The sequence below is a fragment of the Macrobrachium nipponense genome, chromosome 28, assembly GCF_015104395.2.
Source record: "Macrobrachium nipponense isolate FS-2020 chromosome 28, ASM1510439v2, whole genome shotgun sequence".
NCBI classification, from domain to species: Eukaryota; Metazoa; Arthropoda; class Malacostraca; order Decapoda; family Palaemonidae; genus Macrobrachium; species Macrobrachium nipponense.
In genome coordinates, this window is record NC_087217.1 from 15,338,027 (window position 1) to 15,360,526 (window position 22,500).

Below are 22,500 nucleotides of genomic sequence, written 5' to 3' on the forward strand. Positions count from 1 at the left end.
GACAGGGCGTTGGACTGGAGACGGCTTCGAAAAAGTCGGGAAAGAACGAAAATAGAATCGCCTGGGTTAGGTGAAGTGCAGAGGGGAAGGGAGGAGGAGGTAAAGCAAACAACTGTTTGTAGATCAACAGTGAGTAGATTTGTTGTTGGCCCATTTCGCCTACGATCAATGAGAGAGAGAGAGAGAGAGAGAGAGAGAGAGAGAGAGTAGGTGAGGAAGGGATAACAAAGAGGGCTCACCCTCCCCTCATATTGGGTTTACTCATACACCTCCCTCTCATGCGCACACCTTCTTTCACCCACTTGTTGATTCTCTCTCTCTCTCTCTCTCTCTCTCTCTTCCTCTCTCTGTCAGCATTTATTCTTTAGATTCTGAATGGTCACAAAATAATGACGCTATATATTAACTTTACGCTCATTTTAGCTTTATTATGTAGTGTTGGGTCGTATGAATTGATACTGTCGTTTGAAACTCACCCACAAACTTGCATACAAATACACACACACACAGGGTTGGAATGTGAGTAATTTTTGTGCGTGTGTTTGTGTGTTTGGTTCGTGGGTCGTATAAGCAGGTACTTTGGTCTGAAACATACATGCATATATATATATATATATATATATATATATATATATATATAATATATATACATATGCGCGCGCGTGTGTGTGTGTGTGTGTGTGTGTGTGTGCCCTCAATAGTAAGTTAGTGTTATGCAAATGAAGGCTTAAAGCTTTGATATGCAAAAAAATAAAATTGATGATAATAATAATAATAAATAAACAGATAGTGCGTGGATGTATAATTAAGTAATACAAGACCGCCTGTTTAACCACTAACTTCCCCCATATCGTCCAACATTCAGCGTAATATTCCTAGAGTAACGAAGGATTATTAGTCCATCCTTATTCTCTCTCTCTCTCTCTCTCTCTCTCTCTCTCTCTCTCTCTCTCTCTCTCAAGTAAAGACCTTTGAAAGCCACTGATTCCTCGAATCATTTATGCTTTCTTTGTTGCGGGGAAGATTAAACACAATGCGTGGGAAGCCAGCGTTGGTTGAAGGACTTTCATCTCTCCCATAGGCGTTTGTGAGGATTTCATTTGTAGTGTCTTGGTCAGTATTCTGTAGTTCGGTTTTTCATGTTGTCTTTTGAGTGGTTGTTAATATCTATAACTCAGCGGAGTCACCGACTGCAGACATTGTTAATTAAGTCCGGTAATTTCATAATGCGACTTAGAGGGGAAAGTGCAGTAGTTGGAAAAATAAACAAATAAAAGGATTTTTGTATGATGAAAAGAAAACAGGCTTTTTATCATGAAGTCATCTTCGGATGGGTAATGATGGACGTTGATGAGCATAGCCTCAGGGGCAATTTGGTAAATGGCCCTTTTGTAATTGACTTTGTTTGGATGATATTGCTTCCCGTGAATATGTGCGTCGTGTGTGTGTGTGCGTGCGTGCGCAAGAGAGGCTGAGAGAGAATATTTAATCAAGGCGATGTTCGGATGTTCTGTTAAATAGGAATTTTAATGTTCCATTCGGTTTTTTCTATTAGAAGATGAGTTTTTTCCCATTTAGTTGTCTAGGAATTTCCAAGTATTTTTGTTATTGTCGTTAATAATTTATTTCACCGGGGAGATTTCCGTAATCCATCTGTTTTATGAAGCCTATGATTGATTCTTATAGTTTCTTTTTTTTCGCTAATTTCCTATATGTTGTCATCGCCTTCATTCTTGTTTTGTTTCCCAAACTTCTGCTTATATTTATCTTTCTCCCTCTTGCCTCAATTCTCCCTGTCTTATCTCTTCTTTTTTTTTCTGTAACGCCTCATTTCTTCTGTTATTTTTTCCCCTTTTCCTGTGTATAGATCATTCTGCTCTACGCTTCCTTGCATCTGATGTTCTCTTTTGACTCCCTCGTTTGTTATTTTTCTTCCCCTCTCTCACTCTTCCATTGGTTGTTTCCTCTCTTTCTGTGCTCCTTCGAACCTCCAATCTTCTAGTTTCATCTCCCTCCATTCAAGTCATTCTCTGTCCCTTCGATCCTCCGCTTTTCTTGTTTTCATCTCCTTTCATTTATATTCTTATACAAGTCGTGCTTCTGTTAATTTCTACGTAAAGGTGGCTATTGTTTACTAATATTTTTTCCTCCGAAGGCCAACAGGACTCGCGACTTGTTGACCGCATATGGCAGGGCAGGCCCAAAGAGGCTTAGAAGAGGGAAGGTTATAGAAAGAGGGCAAAGAGAATTTCAGATCTGTAATCTGTCAGTTGCCAAAGGTACATTTCCTCAGCCGATGTCATTACAGCTCCTGCCTTGCATCTGATTGGCCAATGTATTATTGAAGTACTATAAAGTAAATGAAGCGTCATTTTTAATAAGAAGTATTTTTGAGGGGGACATTATATAGTGATGAATAGCTTAAAATGTATAATGCATAATTTTTCTGAATAATAAAACTGTAAAATCGACAACTGGACTGACTCCAAGAATGTTTCGGTGACGAGTCTCCATCCCGCCAATCACGACTAGCTTTGTGATATCGCCTGCGGACATTTACCGTCAGCTCCTAAAAAACAGACTGTAGTCGAAATGGCTAAAAAAATATAAAAGGACGGTCGAGCCAATCAGTCTGGAGATTGCTTGTCTCTGTAGAGAGGTTTGCCCTGCAGTGGGGGGCTGGTTGGCATTTACGATCTTCATTTTTCATTTATTTAAAAAGAAATTGATATTATCTGCTGCGTTGCATCGAAATACTTTACATATTAAACGCATAACTATTATTTCCTTCCCTGTACGTTTTTCCTCTGTTTTACTACAGTTATTTTTTTTACATTTTTTTTTATTTCTTCTCCTATATTACTTATTCTAATAGTTTTATTGATATTGATACTTTAACTATAAATTTCTGAGTACTATTGAATTTAATCTATGCTGTATTTTAGCTTCTGATTGGAGAATTGGTAGATGGTTTACTATTATAGTTTGTTTTTGATATATTTATCTTTTACTCTGTATGAGCACTCTAGTGAAAAAGAAGCGAAGAAAACCATTTACTTGATGAGCACTATTCCTCATTATAAAGTTCCGGAATGAAAAGAAAATAACCGAGACCAGAGAGGAAGTGAACAAAGTATAAAATATTATCCAAACGAAAATTATAATAATTTTTCTCTTACCTTTATTCACCGAACGGAAATCCTTTCACTCTTGCTTCTTACGCTTTTGAATATATTTTCGTTGTTGGAACGAGAGTGTATTGTCCTTTCCTGTATTTAGCAAATGAATGTTTTTTTTTCCCTTGAGTTTTAAGGAGGTAAACATAACGACGGTTCCATTTCAAGGATATTAATGATTTCCCTTTCTTGTGAAGCAGTTGAATAGTTGTCTCTTTCATTGGATGAAGTAGATTTGTTCTTCCCTGATATTTTAACGTAGCAAATGTAGTTGCATCTTAGCAGTTCAAGGATGGTGATATGCATTGGCTTTAATTCAGAAATGTATTAAATTATCTTTTCATTTTAAGGGAGGATGTATTTCCTCTCATTTTATCAAATTAAGTAAATTACCCTCCGTTTTACTTATGAGCAAAAACATGTTCCACATTCTCCGTCTCATTTTGTAATTAAATGAACATATTTTAGTCCTTCCTTATTTTCTAAACTTTCTCTTCTATATCCATTATGATAGATAGTGGTCTCCATTTTTATGTTGTAAATACGCTCACTTAAATGTAAGAAGTAGAATACATTTCCATCCATTTTGTCAGTAAATGTGTTTTCCTTATTTTGAAGATTTTATTTTTCATTCCGTTTATGGTATCCCTTTCTTCCTGTAGTATTCATTAACTCTTACCATGATTTTCAGTACAGCAATGCCTTTTGCCTTAGTTTTTGTATAGGTACGGCTATTTCCTCTCCAGTTTTTTTCTTTTTTTCCATCTCAGGCATTACTTTTTTCTCCTAAGTTTTGTTGCAGTTTTGTTGCATGCGATAGTTTTGTCTAAGATATTTTCTCCCATCTTTCACTGCTGTTTTTCCCAACTGAAAATTTTTGACCAAAATTTTCTTCTTCGTAGCTTTTTTCTCAGGTTTTCTGCCTGGCAGCAAGTTTTTCTGATAAATTTTCGCCTATGGTAGATTTTCCCCTCAACATTTTCTGCCACGATATATATTTTTTTTTCGTCATCTCTGACTAGGTAATTAGATTTACCCTCCCCTGCGCCCTAATTCATTTTAGCCATGTCAAAGGATTCGGTCTCTCCCCGAAAATATCATTCAGATATCCCATATGGTCTACCTCCGTATGTCCTCGTTCATTTCATGACGAAATACTTTGAGATGAACCAGTGAGCCGGATTCTTTAACCTGCTCACCGAATTCGTGTTGCACAACCCCAGCGTATCTCTGTCTCGCTATCATGTCGGGCGATCTCTTTCTCGTGCTATATCGTATATCAGGTCATTTTATCCAGATCAGGTCATTTCATGAGACCTTTGAATAATTTGAATATTCACTTAGGGGAAAGACGCAGTCGACCGTTAGAATCAGTGAAATACTTTTGAAATATTGATTACCGTTTCCATCCCATAAGGTGTTAATGCCGTCAGTCCACCTCACGTGGTGAACTATAGGCATTACTGAAGGGTCTTTGCAGCGTCTCTTCGACCTGTAGCTGCAACCTCTTTCATTACTTTTACTGTGCCTCCGTTCATTTTCTCTTTAATCCACCTGACTTTCCACCCTCTCCAACAATTGTTTCCTAGTGCAACTGTGAGATTTTCCTCCTGTTAGACCTTTCAAACCTTTTTACTGTCAATTACTCTTCTAGCGTTGAATGAGCTCATATATCCCAGCGCTTGGCCATTGGGCTAAAATTCTATATTCCGTTCTATTTTATTGCCGTTTTCAGGTCTTTAATGGGCTTGTATTTCTTGTTGATGGGTAATCTAATTGCTCCATGCTCTGTTACCCACCCCCATACCCCTCACTCTGATGACTTGGCGTCTTTCATTGTGACCCATTGCTGATTACGTCAGAGGCTTCCGCAGCAAAGTCAAGAGAACGTTTCAAAGACTGAATTTTGAAATAGGCCGCTTGTCTCATGTCAGCTTCGTTACTTCACAGGATTTAGAAAAAAAGTCATAAATTGGAGAATAATTACTAGTGAATCTGTATCTCCATGCAGCGGAATGTCCTGTTTCTTGCACGTTGCTCAAGTGTAATTGCTTATAGTTATTTCGTTTAATAACCGGGTAATTTGCAACCTGTTGTTATGGAAAGTAATTGGTGTAACATAGTTTTCTCCGTTGTTTGTGTCTTGATTAGATCCAACTCATCATCCTATCCCGTTCGTCCTGTTTATACGTCTATATATTTATTTACTTTAGATTTTAAGAGGGGCTGGGTGTGATTGATTCTCCCGTTAGGTTGTCTACGAAAAAAGAAAGCGTTTTCTTTGAATCATTTTGATAGGTTTGCCAGCGAAAAAAATATCGTGAAAGCGCTTCAAGTTAATTGTGCTTTTTTCTTATTGAGTTTAAAAAAAGTATTGAGCGTTGAATAATCTTGAGACTTCCTTGATGTTGAACATCTTTTAATGGTTTCCCAAAGTATGAATACTTCGGACATTTTTTAATCATTCTGAACATTTCATTTTTCAAACTCACTCATACTTGTTTGGATAATCACACATATTTAGAACATTGTAAAAACTGAGCAGATTCAATTACTTTCTCAACATTAACAACATTTTTAAGATTATTGAGGCATATTCCTAAATACATTCGTTAATTTACTGACTCTCAACATTGTGTAATCTACGTAAAAAAAGTTTTGTTTACATTCCATCCAGTGTCAGGTAAATCGTATACACAAAACCATTATGAATTAAATGAGGTAGCGATATGCTAAGCAAATATATGAATATTTTAAAAAGCTAGAGAACGTTGAAAAAGAGTTTTGGTGGAAATTTAAAAGTAACCTTTTTTCTTTTTTCCTTTTTTTTAATGATCTGCATACATGCTCCGAATACGTTGATTTCTTGTCATGTTTTGAGAATGTTTTCAATGTATGTACATTATTCACATGAAGAACGTGGTAGTTTGAGTATATATAATCAGTTAAACTGTATATGTATTTAAGAACAATTGTCACACATGGGTTGATTCTGCCTATCCTGATAGCATCGCTGTATTAATAAGGATAGTTCGTACACGTGTTCACTCAGCATTGCACATTTTTGCCTGTTTCATTGATTTAAGTATGTTAACACAAATATTTTGGACGCCTGTCAACAAATTATTAGGGCGTTGCAATTTTGCATGACAACGACCAAGTTTCATGATATATTGTCTTCCAAACGCAGGGAGGAAAATAGATGATATTTATTTTTCTAAGCTCAGAAACGTTTTGTGCCTGACTCAGTAAAGCATAACATAAATTTCCATAGTAGCGCATAGTTCTGACATTGAAAAATACTCAAGTTTAAAAGTAGAAATGAAAATGAAAGTATTGTTTTGAAAATATGGACTTGGGGAAAGGTGCGTAGAAAGAATTGAAAACATTCCCCTTGAAAATAGATACAGATGTATTGAAAGATATTCTGATTTAATTTGAAAATAGAGAGGTGCCGAAAGTGCTTGAATTGCAGACTGAGGAAATATAAACATTTCCAGAGTGCAGAGTTGACAGTGGATAAAGTACTTAGTGTTTGAATGACATCTATTTGGCGTCGAGACAACTCTGGGAATGTTGGTACTAGAAAATAAATGAAGAGGTGAAATAAAGAAGAATATGTTTAACAGATAGAAGGAATATCAAGGACTTTTGAATAATACTTGATTTTGCCGTAGATGAATTTGTAGAAAATGAAGTAACAGTTGTGACAGAAAATCAAACGGGTATAATAATGGATTTAGTAAAAAATTACGTATAAGAAGATTACTTGCTGTTAGTGAATAGATAAGCAACTGATCTGTGTGATGACTCAATAACAAGAAAATAAATACAAACTGGATGAAGAGAGATTTCCTGATCGACTGTTAATTCGTAGCAAGTGAATATCCTATTTTTGATTAGAAATACGGAAGAAGAAAGTCTTATTTTTTTAGTAGACATTATATCACAGATAATTAACTTCCTTATTTTTGAGCGGGAGCATTGAAGCATTCAAATTTTTCAAGATGTCTGCCATGATGTCAGCTATGATTAATCTCCTCCAGGAGAAAATATCTCAAATTGAAAATGTAAGTAGCATAGTGTCTTTTGTTAACTGATTTTGTTTGCATGTCAAGTTATTTATATATTTTTATTTCACAGATGTGTTTACATTCTGCCCATTGTTGCTTTTCTCTTTATTAACATGAAGATGTGATTTTGACACCCATAGGCACACACGTTTATATATATGTATATATATGTATGTATTTGTGTATATATATATGTGTGTACTTATATATATAATATAATATAATATGATAGAGCATACATTCTTATCCTATAAATCACAGATATATGTTTAATATACTATATATGTAATATATATATATATTATTATATTATATTAAATATAATATGTATATTAAATATATAAATAGTGTGTGTGTGTGTGTGTGTTGTTGTGTATTTGTTCTTAGAGTTTACCATAATTAGATTAAGGCTAACATTCAAGTTTTCTGTTTGTATTCTATATAATAATACATATATATATATATATATATATATATATATATATATATATATCATATATATATACATACATATATACGTGTTATGATATAGAATAAAAACAGAAAACTATTGGCCTTATTAATGGGTGCATCTAAGAACAAACAAGACAGCAGTTACTTCCAAATCTTTTACACAGACCGCAGAAGTTATTCTGTATTTGTTTCTTGCTCTTTCAAACGAATAAAAACATCGAAAGATATGTAGTCAAGTAATATATTCACATTATTAACCGACACCAAATTGACGAAAGGTGCGCAGTAAAAAAAATAAATATAGTAAATATCGAGGCTTACAGCAATTCCTTTCCATTTAGGGACTTGCAATCCATTTATCTTTCAAGGTTGCATAAGCGAACCGCGATCATGATACAATACTTCTATTTCGAGCGTAGTTTATGCTGAGAACAGAAAACGAGAATTTAATGTGGATAATTTGCGAAAACACTTTTAGGTGTCTTATGTTTTTTGCGTGTTGCATACTTACATGCATGCGTGTGTGTTTTTGTGTGTGTGTCTCCATGTGGGGGCTTGCGAGCGAGCGAGCGCGCGATTGCGTGGGCTCTGCTATGGAGGACAGTTTATCTTGGATTGCTCCATTTGCCAACAGGATTTGGAGATTAACCTGTGATTTACCAGTGTGCTAACCAGCCTAGATTTTCTCCCCACCATGTCTCTCTCTCTCTCTCTCTTCTCTCTCTCTCTCTCTCTGTGTGTGTGTGTGTGTGTGTGTGTGTGTAGTGTGTGTGTGTGTGTGTAGTGACTAAAGGAAGGATTAGAAATTCTCTCTCTTTGTCTCTTTCTGTCGGCATTATCGTTATGAAAGACTAAATAGCATTCGGTGTAACGAAGTATATTCGCAGAAGTATTCTGATCTCATCATTTAAGTTTGACTCAAACTCCTCCTTTCTTCTTCTTCTTCTTCTTCTTCTTTAGTAGAGAGAATTCGAAGCTTTGTATAATCCCCTCCTTGGGATGATGGGATCCATCTAAAGGCCATCTAATTAAGGTTGAAAACATCGAAGTAGAAAAATTGCAGTGAAGATGAGATTACTCTCCCTTGGGGAAGTCTGTTGATAATATTTTTATTCCCGGTGTTTTCGTGGTCTCTTTGGGTCCTTAAAATCTAAATCTTTTCTTCCACTTGACGGTTTGGGTAGGCATTGGAAATTTGTCATCTCTTTTTACCTGTCTGTCTAAGTTTTCTATCTACACACTTTTACACATGAACATACACTGTGTTTTTTATGTCTATGTCTGTGTTTATGTGTGTATATAGATTTATTGATCGATGGATGAAAAAATATTGGTAATCTTAAGGAATAAAAACAAACGGATCGACGTTTACCCACAGATTATATACATACATATATATATATATATATATATATATATATATATATATATATATATATATATAATATATGTATGTATACATATATATATATATATATATATATATATACACATATATATATTTATATGTATATGAATATATATATGTGTATATATATAATATATATATACTATATATATATATATATATATATATATATATATGTATGTATGTATGATGTATATAGCCAGACATGACAAATTTTCAATCCCACCCTGACGGCTTGAAAAAGAAATACGAAATATTAATGAACCCGGGCCAACGAAAACATTAATGATAAAAGTATTATCAAACAGACTTCCCCCAAAACGCTAATCATCTCATCTTCATTACAATTTTTATTTCACCTCGGTGTTTTCAACGTTAATTAGGTGGTCTTTAGATGAATCCCAGCATCACCAGAGACGAGGGTGTTTTGGGGGCAGGGGCTAGATATTACGAAATTGAGAATTTGCTCTGGTCTTCTCGAGGAGGATAGGAGGGAGGAGGAGGAGGAGGAGAGGAGGAGGAGAGAGGAGGTGGAGGAGGAGGAGGAGGAGGAGGAGGAGGAGGAACTCAAGAAAGCCAGACTTGAATGCTGAGCAGGAAAAGCTTCCACGAATGTACTTCGTAACTTTGAATGCTATTTGTTCTTTTATAACAGTGATGCCTGAGAGAGAGAGAGAGAGAGAGAGAGAGAGAGAGAGAGAGAGAGAGAGAGAGAGACTTCTAGTTATATATATATGTGTGTGTGTGTGTATGTATGTATGTATATATGTATAGTTTTGTCACTAATTCATGCAGAGGCTTTTTTATAATCAGAGGTCTTAAGTCACTGATGCCCCTTGATATGCAGGTCTCTTTACCATTCGAGATATCCAGCGAATTAGAGGCAGAACTTTCAAAAATAGACACTTGGTACAAACTTACTTTGCACTTATTATTATCACGGTGGAGATGGATTGATTTCGTTTCTTAAGTACAGAACCTGAATTCGACATTAATCAGTAGAGCAGAAACGAAATTAACTTGTTTCTCTTTTGACAGTTTACTGGAATATTTCGTGTCACTTCCGTATGGAACACAAAAAGCAAAAGGCTGGAATCCTGGCCCGGCCATATGTAGTTATATTTTAATTCACTGGACGTAAGTTATGATCAAGGTAAAGTGAAATGAATTTGAAATTAACTGGTATTTGAGGCTTTCCATATATAAGTATACATATATAATGTATATATATATATGTGTGTGTGTGTGTATGTATATAAATGTGTGTGTACAGACATCCATACGTATACTGTCTATATACATAGATACATATATACGTAAAAAGTTTTACCAAAGAGGGACCTAGGTCAGTAAAGGTTACTCTTTCTGTTCTCAGGAGCTATCTTAGAGATTGCTAGCCCCCATACCCTTGATAAACTGGTTACGAATGAACAAAGTCGATTAACTACCAAGTGCCTCATTCACTGTTGAGGTCAACATCAAGAATGATTTTCAACGGAACATTCTTGAACCGTTCCACCTCACAGGCGATGTGTGTGTGTGTGTGTGTCGGTTTTGGTCTCTCCCAGGGCGTTCGTTGAACTTTGCTGTTCACAGGTAATGAGGGCAGTGTTCAGAGGCACCAGACTACCTTTGCCTCATTTTACCCCCAGGGACTTCGCCAGTAAGTTCCTTCTTTTTTAGGCGCAGACTTTCTTTTATTTTCGTCAAATACTGATGCCCACGTGGCATCTACTACTGTCTGGCAACATTTCCAATATTCTTAATACTTCCTCTAATCCTCCGGCTTTTAGTACAAAACTCTACTGGACGCAGAGTGGCTGCAGACTTTTTTTGGCTCTCTTAGAAGCCGGGGGATTAAAGAAGAAACTTCCTTCCCTTGAAATCCTACAGGACTAAAGGGCTTTTGTTTTGGTTTCTGAAGAATATCAAAAAGTAGTGGTGATGTCTAAAGATCTGACGGAACTAAAATGGAATATGCCGTATTTCGAAAAACACATTTCTTCTATTGCCGGCCTTCAGAAGATAAAGGAACATAGACAAATTCAGTTCATTTTCTGAGAGACAAAGAAAATACTATAGTCATGTTCAGTTCATTTTCAGAGGAACGGAGAAGTTATTTACCCAGCTAATATAAAGAATCCTGCTTTATCAATGTTTACATAAATATCTTCATATAAATCATAAAAGCTAAAATTGACGAAGTGTATATGCTCTTCAGGTGTATTTACAGATGTGCGGACGGTTATTTAAGATCAGATTTATTAATCTCCCATCAATCTTATCATTTGCATAAATATTGTTGACCAAAAAATCACCGCTAATGATCTTCAAACGCGTTGTTGTTTCATAGATCTCATTGTTGCATGAATCAGTGTAATGAAGAGTTTCATTACAAGCAGAAACAAAATTGCTCGAAGGTAACAACACTTCTGACCAAATATTTTCTCTGAATTACCTATAAGGAATACTTTCTCCAGCTCAGTAAAATGGGAATTGATTGTTGAAGATGTTTACACACCGTACAAATAATCTTTTAGATTATCGTTAACACAACTAAAAAGAATGCAGCGTTTAATATTGCAAACCAAACGTTCATAATACTCATAACTAAAATCGCATTGTTGCGCGTCAGTTGGATACAACTGAAAACGTAAGGGGGCATCCACATCACTGTAAAAATCTCACAAACAGACGTCGGAAACACATCGCATACATATCACAAACAGGTGGAAAACGAACCAACAGCTGGACAATCGTATGAAGCACTGGTTAGGACTTTCAAAAAGTGGTATACTTGTATCTAACCTGTTGGTGACGTTTTCACAAATAAGTTGCTACTGTCTGTTCATGACCTTTTTTTCTGTAGTGTGGACCCACCATACGATGCGTTCACTGTTTAAAATTCCCAAAGGTAATAGAACTGAGAAATAAAACACTTGCCAGTAATTGTAAGCAAGGCACAAATATGAGTACATAGACAGCATACCCTGTGTTTAAGTCAGTAGGAGTTACATGTCATCATGTGCTTAACATGTGGGATATCCAACTTAGTGCTGCCAAGTTTTCTGACGATGTAAAGAGCTACACAGAGTTTAAGAAATGTAAATTCGCAGAAGGTTTAAGAGTATATTTGTGACTTACTCTTGCAATTTAAAGAAAGGGAGCTATGTTTCTTGCTTCAAAACCTGGGCCTTTTCGCAAATAGGCCGTAAAATGTTCTCAAGTGGCGAACTTAGGTGAATATAACTAGATGTATGGGGACAGTACTACAGGCTGTTATATATTGTATGTTAAAAGTAGTCACACATACCACACTCCATGCCCAAAGTTCTTGGCTCATTAACTCATGATGCCCAAGAGTCCCTGATCTGAGACGTTTAATGATATGGGCACCATATGGTAGTAAATGAACCAAATGAACTCTTGCTCCCACTTTCACAAGCGAACTCATCAGGACTGAAAGTCCTTGAAAGTTATAAGGCGCAGGGTTCCAAACTTTGCCAAGAGCATTTTAATCAGTTTCCAAAATGCGTGAGACCTGGGTGCTGTTTAGCCTTTCTGATACTTTTGCGGTCCTCTTTGGAAGGTGCTCCTTCCATCCGTTCTACTCGCATATCAATTGTATTCTGTATTCCACAATTATATGCATCTCATGACTACATGCGCATCTTTGCTTAGTGATTCACTCATGTTCCTGTAAGTGATTTGAAAATGAGACTGAAAAAAACTTTTAACAAGTAATTAGAAGTTCAGTGGCGTGGTCGCTATGGTGTTGGCGTTCCACCTCGTTGGCCGCGAGTTCGATTCTCTGGCATTCCATTGAGGAGTGAGAGATTTGTATTTCTGGTGATAGAAGTTCACTCTCGACGTGGTTCGGAAGTCACGTAAAGCCGTTGGTCCCGTTACTGAATAACCACTGGTTCCATGCAACGTAAAAACACCATACAAACAAACAAACAAAATAAGTAATTAGAATTGACGCCTTGTCCAATAGGTGATAAAAAAACACTTATTTTGAGTATGGGACTTGAAATCCCATATATGAATGTTATCCAGTAAGTTTGCAATTACTTGAGAAAACTCCATTTTACAAGGGAAAAATTTGTCGTAAGAGAAAAATAACTGACCAGGATAAATATGTCTGGATTCATGGAAGCCGAATATAGTAGAGGTAGCCGTGAAACTCATTATGGAGCGAAATATTCTCAGAGTGATGTGACCCACTTCATCCTGCATTTAATTGGACTTCGTCTACTCGTCCCTCATGGCTGACACATAATATAATACTTGCACTGTTCTTACAACTTGTTTGCCCAAAGATTGTCCTTAGAATGATGTTGCACAAGAATCCTTTGCTCTGCATAATTAGTGTGTGTGGGTGTGTATATATATATATATATGTATATATATATATATATATATATATATATATGTTTAATAATAATAATAATAAAAGGAGCCCATAAAAACGCCAAAATATAGAGAGAAAATACTATATTTCAGAGATAGTTCTCTCTCTCTCTCTCTCTCTCTCTCTCGGTCTCTCTCTCTCTCTCTCTTTCATCTACCCTGAAGAGAGATAGAGCAGTCTCTGAAATATAGTATTTTCTTTCTATATTTTGGCGTTTTTATGGGCTCCTTTTTATTAGATGCACCCCATTTCACTAGTCATATATATAGTATATATATATATATATATATATATATATATATATATGTATATGCATATGTATATATGTATATGTATATGCATATATATATGTATATGTATATGAATAACTTGATCACGAAGTATATAAAACGTGATGCCATGTATAAATAAAGGTTTTTGCCAAGAACTTCGGCGTCTAGCACGACCCTTTACTCAGGGTCGTGCTAGACCGAAAGTTCTTGGCCATCTTGCTTTCCATTTTTTTCTTCGTGGCAAAACCCTTTATGTATATATATATATATATATATATATATATATATATATATATATATTATATAATATTGTGTGTGTGTCTATATCTATATGTATATATATGTGTGTGTATATATATATATATATATATGTGTGTGTATATATATATATATATATATATATATATATATATATATCTATATATATATATATATATATATATATATATATATATATATATATATATATATATATTATAATGATGTTGGTTCCCTTACTGATAGTTATTTCCCGTGTACGTCCGCTTTCTAATTAAGTTCAGATTGCGAAGTGTGTGAACAATATTTGGAAGAATTCACGCCAAAACTAAAACTAAAGTCAGTGATCAGACTTTACCAGTCTCTCTCTCTCTCTCTCTCTCTCTCTCTCTCTCTCTCTTCTCTCTCTCTCGTATAGTAGCCCAGGGTTGCATATTGACTGAAATATTTTATATCAGAATAATTCGAAATACTGTAATTCCCAATAATCATTAGAATTGACCTACATCTTCAGATGAAAGATTTATGGCCTGGCTTATAATTCATAGGTCTCTCTCTCTCTCTCTCTCTCTCTCTCTCTCTATTAGTATAACATGTTGCGAGCTCTCGATATTTGTTCATATATATGTAACCAATTGTTTCTTTATTTCATCCTCTTCCTTGCTAAACGTGTTTACATGCCGTCTGTCTTTCTCCGTCTTACATACAACCTGTTGCGTCCCATCTCTCTCTCTCTCTCTCTCTCTCTCTCTCTTTCTCTCTCTTTCTCTCTCGTCCTCTCTCTGTCCTGCTCCCAGTAAAGGAATTATTAATCGATAGTTAGTCTCTTTCTCTTTCCATCTCTGTCACGCGCGATTTCAATTTTTCCTCATCATCTCTGTCTCCCGCCCTTCACCTTCCTCCGGCGGTAGCGGCATCCTTTGCCCTATTCTCTGTCCTTTATCCATGCCAACCCCCCTCCCCTTCCCAGGGCGAGTGATGGGGGTTGGGCAGGTGTGCGAATAGTTCCCAGGTCGATCAATATTCTCTCTTGATTAGATAACCTCCAATATTGCTGATAAAGGCAAGATTGAAACGAAAGGGAACATATCGCGGACTCCGTTCTGGAAGTCAGACACCTCTTGTCGGAGGAGTGGGAATATGGTCGATGTCGTCCCTTTTTGCTCCGTTTGGTGCTAGATTAGGTACGATTCACTAGACAGAAGATACTTTCTGCATATGCATGCACCACACGCGCGTGCGCGCAAACAGATTTACGTCGGGGAGACGGGTAGATCCACCTCGCAATGATTAAAAAGAGCACAAAAGATCAGTGTGATTTGCTTTAGAGAGCTCGGGGATTTTTCTACATACTAGGGCTGAAGGCCATACCATAAAAAGGAGCGCGGCAGAGCTGGTTTTCAAAAGTACCTGTCCCGTACAAAAGGAAGATGCTGGAATCTGCGATCATCAATCAAACCAATAATATGAGCGTGTCAGGAGTGGAAATCGGATGACATCGACGGGATAATTCTCAAACCCTTTCTCAAACATGCGTTCCAGAACAGACGACCACGGGACTCATCGTCATATGAGGCACAAAACACCAGGGAGTGCCTTAATTTCCATCCTTCCTGGGTCAACGGTCAACTGCGTGTCATCAGCGGTGTACTGACACACATATATATGCTTTATGTGTGTGTATATTTATATATATATATATATATATATATATATATATATATATATATATATATAATATATCCCTGTAACATATCATGTCCACCTTTTACCAGTGATCAGAGACACAAAAGGAAGTGCTCGAAACATATGGTTGCAACGTTCAAATGATGTTTTATGGGCCTTTTATCCTCGTATCATACTGTTGTATTACAGTGAAATATATATCTTGTATATAATAAATATATGAGTGGTTGTATTATTCATATAACGTGACTTCGTTGTGATTTCTCGGGATGCAGGTTCGATTTCCGATACAGGACATCATAATTGCTTCATATTTTTTAAAATTTGGTCGAAAGCTTCGTAGTGACGAGCGAATCCAAAGAGTGTGAAGAATGAATGAAGTTTAGAGGCCATTGTTGCAATCACTGTTAAAAGTGACCAGTATTTTCTTAATACATATACTTTTATATGTGATATATATATATATATATATATATATATATATATATATATATATTGCATTTTTTTATCACCAAACTTCTTCCCCTTAAGAATGTAAATCTGAAGGGTATTGCAAGCTTTTCCGCCACTAAATAGGTCTTTTGGGGGATGAAGTTGCCAGCAATTTCCCCTTCTTCATCCAGGGAACAACCTGCCAACCACTAATGATTAAATTACAAAGGTCAACAGAGGTACAGTTAAATGGATTTTTTCAGAAAACTTAGCCATATCATTCTTTAATTCCCCGTCTTGGATCGACCTCAGCACTCTTGGGAGTGGTATCTACAGAACTGACTGGAATCACACCCACTGAATACTGTGTATATACATAGTATATAATTGTATATACATATTTACATATATATATACATAATATATATATATATATATTATATATATATATATATATATATATATATATATATACTATATATATCCACAGAACTACTGAATCACACCCACTGAATATTGTGTATATATATATATATATATATATATAATATATATATATATATATATATATATATATATATATATATACTATATATATATAATATATATATATATGATATATGATATATATATATATATATATATATATATGTTGTATATTTGTATATTGTAGATAGATAAATAGATTGATAGATAGATTCACCGGTAAGCCGTTCCACCTAGTTTGGTTGCCGAATACCAAGACCAGACATAAAAGTTACTGCCTAGTGCAATCCTTTAACTGGTGAGTCAGTGCCAGTGCAAAATCTCTTTGCAGAAAATTCCAGGGGATTCATTGTAGAGTTCTAGGTCATTCAAATGAAAGTTCAGTCTTTTAATTTGAGGCCAACGGAGGTTACGTCAAATTCCATTGAATACCGATAAATAAAACAATGGTAATCCCACCGCTCTGGGCGATCTTAAAATCCCCAAATAACGGATGGTATTAAGTTCATGTGTTCAGCCATTTGTGTTCCAAAAAAAGATTTCTTGAACAAAGCTACTTAACTTTTTTTTAAAGATTTTATAAATAATTTCTCGGCACGTTTTGTTTACATACACCTGAACACAGACTGCCTCAGTTATCGTACATTTCAACTATGATGTAACATTACGTACTTAGGTTAGCATTTATTATCGTTATATGAAATGCTTTACTAATGCAGGGCAGATGCTTAGTAGGCGAGACAGTAATATTCCGTTCAGCATTTGCGGATAATAGGCTTAACACTAATAATTCGAGAATTCATGATGAACTGGATAATCAGGCTTAACTGGAATAATTCAACACTTGGAGCTTCATGATTAGTTAGTCGTACTGAGAATACATTTTTCTTACAATATTATTACGTAAATATGCATCACAAGAATGGTTCCATTTTATTTTAAGCCTATTAATAAAATCCTCCATAAGTAGCAGTTCATTAAACTGCAATATATACCTCATTCCTGGCAGCCGTATTTTGAAATGGACTACATCTTGCAAAACTAATATAAAAAGGAATATATGTTTAATACATTATGTAAATCATACACATATATGTATAATCATATATATACATATATGATTATGCATGTGTGTATGATTTGTATATTGTATTAAGACGAACATAATACATTCTTGTTTATCCGTTTTATAATAGTTATATATATATATATATATATATATATATATATATATATATATATTTATTTATTATAATAACTTCTTTATTTTATGCATATATATACATGTATCTGTGTATGTATGTATGTATGTATGTATGATGTATGTATGTATGTATGTATGTATATATATATATATATATATATATATATATATTATATATATATATATATATATATGCTCGTGGGGCCAAAATTTTTTCTTGTGTGCCGATTTCGTTGACCAAAATACAAAAGCCATAGAATTAATGAAGTGTACATATATATATATATATATTATATATATATATATAGAGAGAGAGAGAGAGAGAGAGAGAGAGAGAGATTAAGAGAGAGAGAGAGAGTATTATATATATATATATATATAGCAAAGTTATCAACACAGCACCTGTGCACTAAAGCATTGTCCCAGTATATAAGATTACAAACACTGTTCAAAATTTCCTAACGAATAATATTAAAAATGCAGACAAAAAAACAAGGATGAATTTACGAAATCCCCTGCCAAAAGTGTAATAAAACATATATAGGTGAAACGATTGATTTTGACAGAAGGAAAAGACAACATCGTGACTCATCAGGGAAAGGTGATGAAAACAGTGCCATCTTTCAACACAAAGTAAAAATCCTATTGTTAACCTGGGTAAAAAGGAAAAACATAAAGTATGTTAATAGCATTGAAAAAAGAAAACTTTTAGAATCTAGTTTAATCCAAAATGTGGACGCTATGAATATATATAAGAGTAATTTTAAACTTGGCCTTTTCTGTAGTGCAGTTATGACAAAACAAGTATTTAGTGTAGCTAAGTTGTTAAATAAGACTGGCTAACCACCTTAGGGCAGTTACTCTGATACAACTACATACTTACTTGTATGTTGATATTTCTTTTACCTTGACCATTGTTTTCAGTTTTTATAACTTTTATTTCTCTTTCTTAAAGAGGGGGAGAATGTACTCTCCGAAAGCTTAAATAAAAACTTTTAATTTTTTCCAAATTTTAGTGGGCTTCCTACAACAAACACACACACACACACACACACACACACACATATATATATATGTATAAAATACATTATATATATAGATATATATATATATATATATATATATATATATATAGGCAATTGTAATAGCCACAATACCCTCTTAACTTCTTGAATTCTTTGCTCTTGTTTTTTTTTTTGGATACGCTTGTCACTGCAAAGCCTGAAGATCCAAATTTAAAGAAATTTGAAGAAGAAATTGTGATGTCCGGTCCTGGGAAACGAACTCGGGTCCAATAGAAGGATTAAAAGTCTACTCCCTCTCATACAAACATATACCTGTCGTTTTCAGATATACTTATTTGAGCTGAAATAGACCCATCCACGATGGTGAGGATGGTTCTATTTCAGCTCAAATAAGTATATCTGAAAACGCCAGCATATATAGTATGAGAGGCAGTAAACTTTTAATCCTTCTCGTGATCAGGTCGGCAACGTGACCTCTTTGTGATTATTGGACCTGGGCTCGTTTCCCAGGACCGGATATAACAATTTCTTTTTCAAATATCTTTAAACTTGGATCTTCAGACTTTGTAGTGATAAGCGTATCCAAAAAAAAAAAAGGGCATTGTGGCTATTACAATTGCATATGTATCTGGTAAAAAAGTGACTAGTAGATTATATATATATATATATATATATATATATATATATATATATATATATATATATATATACATATATGTGTATCTATCTACATTATTTATATATATATATATATATATATATATATATATATATATCGGACTGGTAAAATGTTCTGAACAACAGAGTTCCATCTAATAAAAGGAGCCCATAAAAACACCAAAATAGAGAAAAAGTACTATATTTCAGAGACTGCTGTCTCCCTCTTCAGGTAGATGAATGAGAAAAGTTCACAGAAAGGTGGTATTTATACCAAGAGGTCCATCCACAAACAAGCCATTTTAAGTCACCCGCTGATAATCTTCCTCTAAATCATTCTTAAGGTTGGTTTGAATGAAGACGTTGTCGATCGTGTCCGAAATCCATCCTCCTTTTGAGATGTTCATTACCTGCCTCTCTTTTATTAAGGCCGATTCCATCATTTGACTCTTGTACCGGCAGTTGCTGCTATAAATTACACGTGACAAATTCCAGTTTATTCTATGGTTATGTTCATTTATATGGTTGAAGATAGCCGAGTTCTGTTGTCCATACCTAACTGACCGTTTTGTGTTGTATTAATCTCTGGGAGGGATTTACCTGTAAATCCGATGTAAGATTGGTCACAGTCCTGGCATGGGATTTCGTATACCCCAGAGTCCTTTGGAGATGTCTTTTGTTGGACGTTAATCAGGGATTTGGCTAAGGTGTTTGGGTAAGTAAATACAAAAGGGTTCGATTTTCCGAGGGGGTTGGTTTATTCTCTTAATCGTGTCCAGGTGGGGAATTATTATTTTATTGTTGGGTGTATCTCTGGTCTTGTCTTTAGGGGGTCGGTAGAAAATTACGTTAGCTTTGTGAATTGCTTTCTCAATTATATGGTCAGGATATTTTAAAGACGAAAGTTGCTTGCGAATTAGTTCAAATTCTTTTTCCAGGAATTCTGGGGAACAAATTCGTAAGGCTCTTAAGAACAAGTTACTAGCTACACCTATTTTGATAGAAATGTCATGATAGCTAAAGTAAGTGAATGTATGAAAGTGAGAACGTTGGTTTTTCTGTATATGGTAAATTGTATTCTGTCGTATCTCTGATTATTAAAACATCAAGAAAAGGAATTTTTGTTGTCTGTTTCCCATTCAACTTTAAATTTGATGCTGGGCACTAAGTGTTTAATTTCGAGAGGAATTCATTGAAATTGCCCCACCTATTATCCCAAAATGGTTAGGATATCATCCACGTATCTCATCCACAGCAATGTTTTTGGGTTTTATTGCATTATTACTGTAGTTTCAAAGTATTCCAGGTACAGATTGGCTAGAACAGGACTTAAAGGACTACCCATACTACACCCGAATTTTTGCTTGTAGAATGATTCCCCGAATGAAAAATACGTTATTAGATGCACATAATTCAACTAGCTTTATTATTTTGTCAAGCGCCAATGGGAAATGATCTGAATAGGGGGATAATTTTACCCTTAAAAATTGAAGAACGTCTGTACTGGTACTTTAGTGAAACAAGGAATCTACATCAAGGCTTAAAAGTTTTATGTTGTGAAGTGGTATATGTGCTTCTCTGAATTTGTGACAAAAATCTTCCGAATGTTTAATGTGACTGGGAGAAAAAGTGCCTAAAAAAGGGAAAGGAGGCCAGCTAACCATTTAGAAATTTTGTAATTGAAAGCACCGGCACATGAAACGATGGTCTGAATGGAAGATTGTCTTTGTGAGTTTTGGGAAGGCATAAAAATAGTGTAGTAATTTAGGATTAATTACTTTAAATTTCTCTAATAGTTCAATACTCTTTTTGTCTTTGCCAATTAATCTTGACTTTCCGAAAAAATTCTGTGGGAACGTTTTGGGGGGGGGGGGGGGGGGGAGGGGATTTTTCGTCAGTTTTTCGTATGTGTTTTGTGTCGCTAAGGAGCTGGTTGATTTTGTCAAGGTAGAAGTCTTTGTCCATTATTACGATTTTGCCGTCTTTGTCGGATCTACTTATTATAACATCTAACTTTTTTTAGCGAGTGGATGGCTATCATGAATCTGCGGGGAACAGGATATTTCTTATGTAAGTCAGTTAAAGCATTTAGTAACACTCCTTTTAAACATATCTCTTCACGGTTGTAGTTTTTTTTATTAGATATATATATATATACACATACATACATATATAGAATAACGGGTTCATTGGCTGGAGGACGAGAGACATCTGGTGTTTCCCTCAGTTATTGATTAGCTGTACCCAACTGTCTTGCTTGTTCAAGTACCAGCACCTTGATTATGGTTGGTATCCTCTAATCTGGGGCAATGAGCACTTTATAATATAATTTGGCTAATGTAACTAATTTTTTTTTTACTCGATTGTACATTGGGGAAGTCCCAGCACTGAATTACATTTTCAATATATAAACACACACACACACGCAAAATTATTTGTATATGAATATATATGTATATAATATGTGTATGCAGATCTTTATAATGTGCATGACAGTGTGTATGTATGTATGAAATATTAGGCTTCATGTTTCATGATTTTACATATTAAAAAAAATTCATGAAATCTTTCAAATTGCTGCACCGCCAAAGTTATCGAAATCCAGAGTAAAATTGCAGCCATTTGTATTATTAAAGTTCGTACCGAAGCGACACGGCGAAACTGATATGTCGATTGGAATTTTCTGGTTTGAAGAATACTGGACTCGAATGGCATAAATCCCTAAAATATTTGGTAAAATGAAATGAAACGGGGAGTAAATAACAGGGTTATGAAGAAAATGTCGGGTATATATAGAGATAAATATATGCTTATATATATATATATATATATATATATATATATATATATATATATATATATATATATATATATACATATATAAACATATGGGATATGATATATATTACATATTGTGTGCATCTGTGTAATACACCACAAACACACACACACACAC

General features: G+C 34.8%; 1 protein-coding gene across 9 annotated transcripts in view; it reads left to right on the forward strand.

The window, feature by feature from the left end:
* LOC135201449 (rap guanine nucleotide exchange factor 4-like) overlaps positions 1-22,500 on the forward strand; it is a 725,795-nt gene that overhangs the window by 518,210 nt on the left and 185,085 nt on the right. Inside the window, exon 1 of one of the 9 annotated variants that reach the window (XM_064230406.1) lies at positions 6,372-7,246. The exons of the other annotated variants lie outside the window; for them this stretch is intronic. Within the exon in view, the coding sequence (XP_064086476.1) occupies positions 7,184-7,246 (63 nt within the window). The 5' untranslated portion in view covers positions 6,372-7,183. Of the gene's footprint in view, positions 1-6,371; positions 7,247-22,500 lie in introns of those variants that run through there. 9 annotated transcript variants of the gene reach the window in all.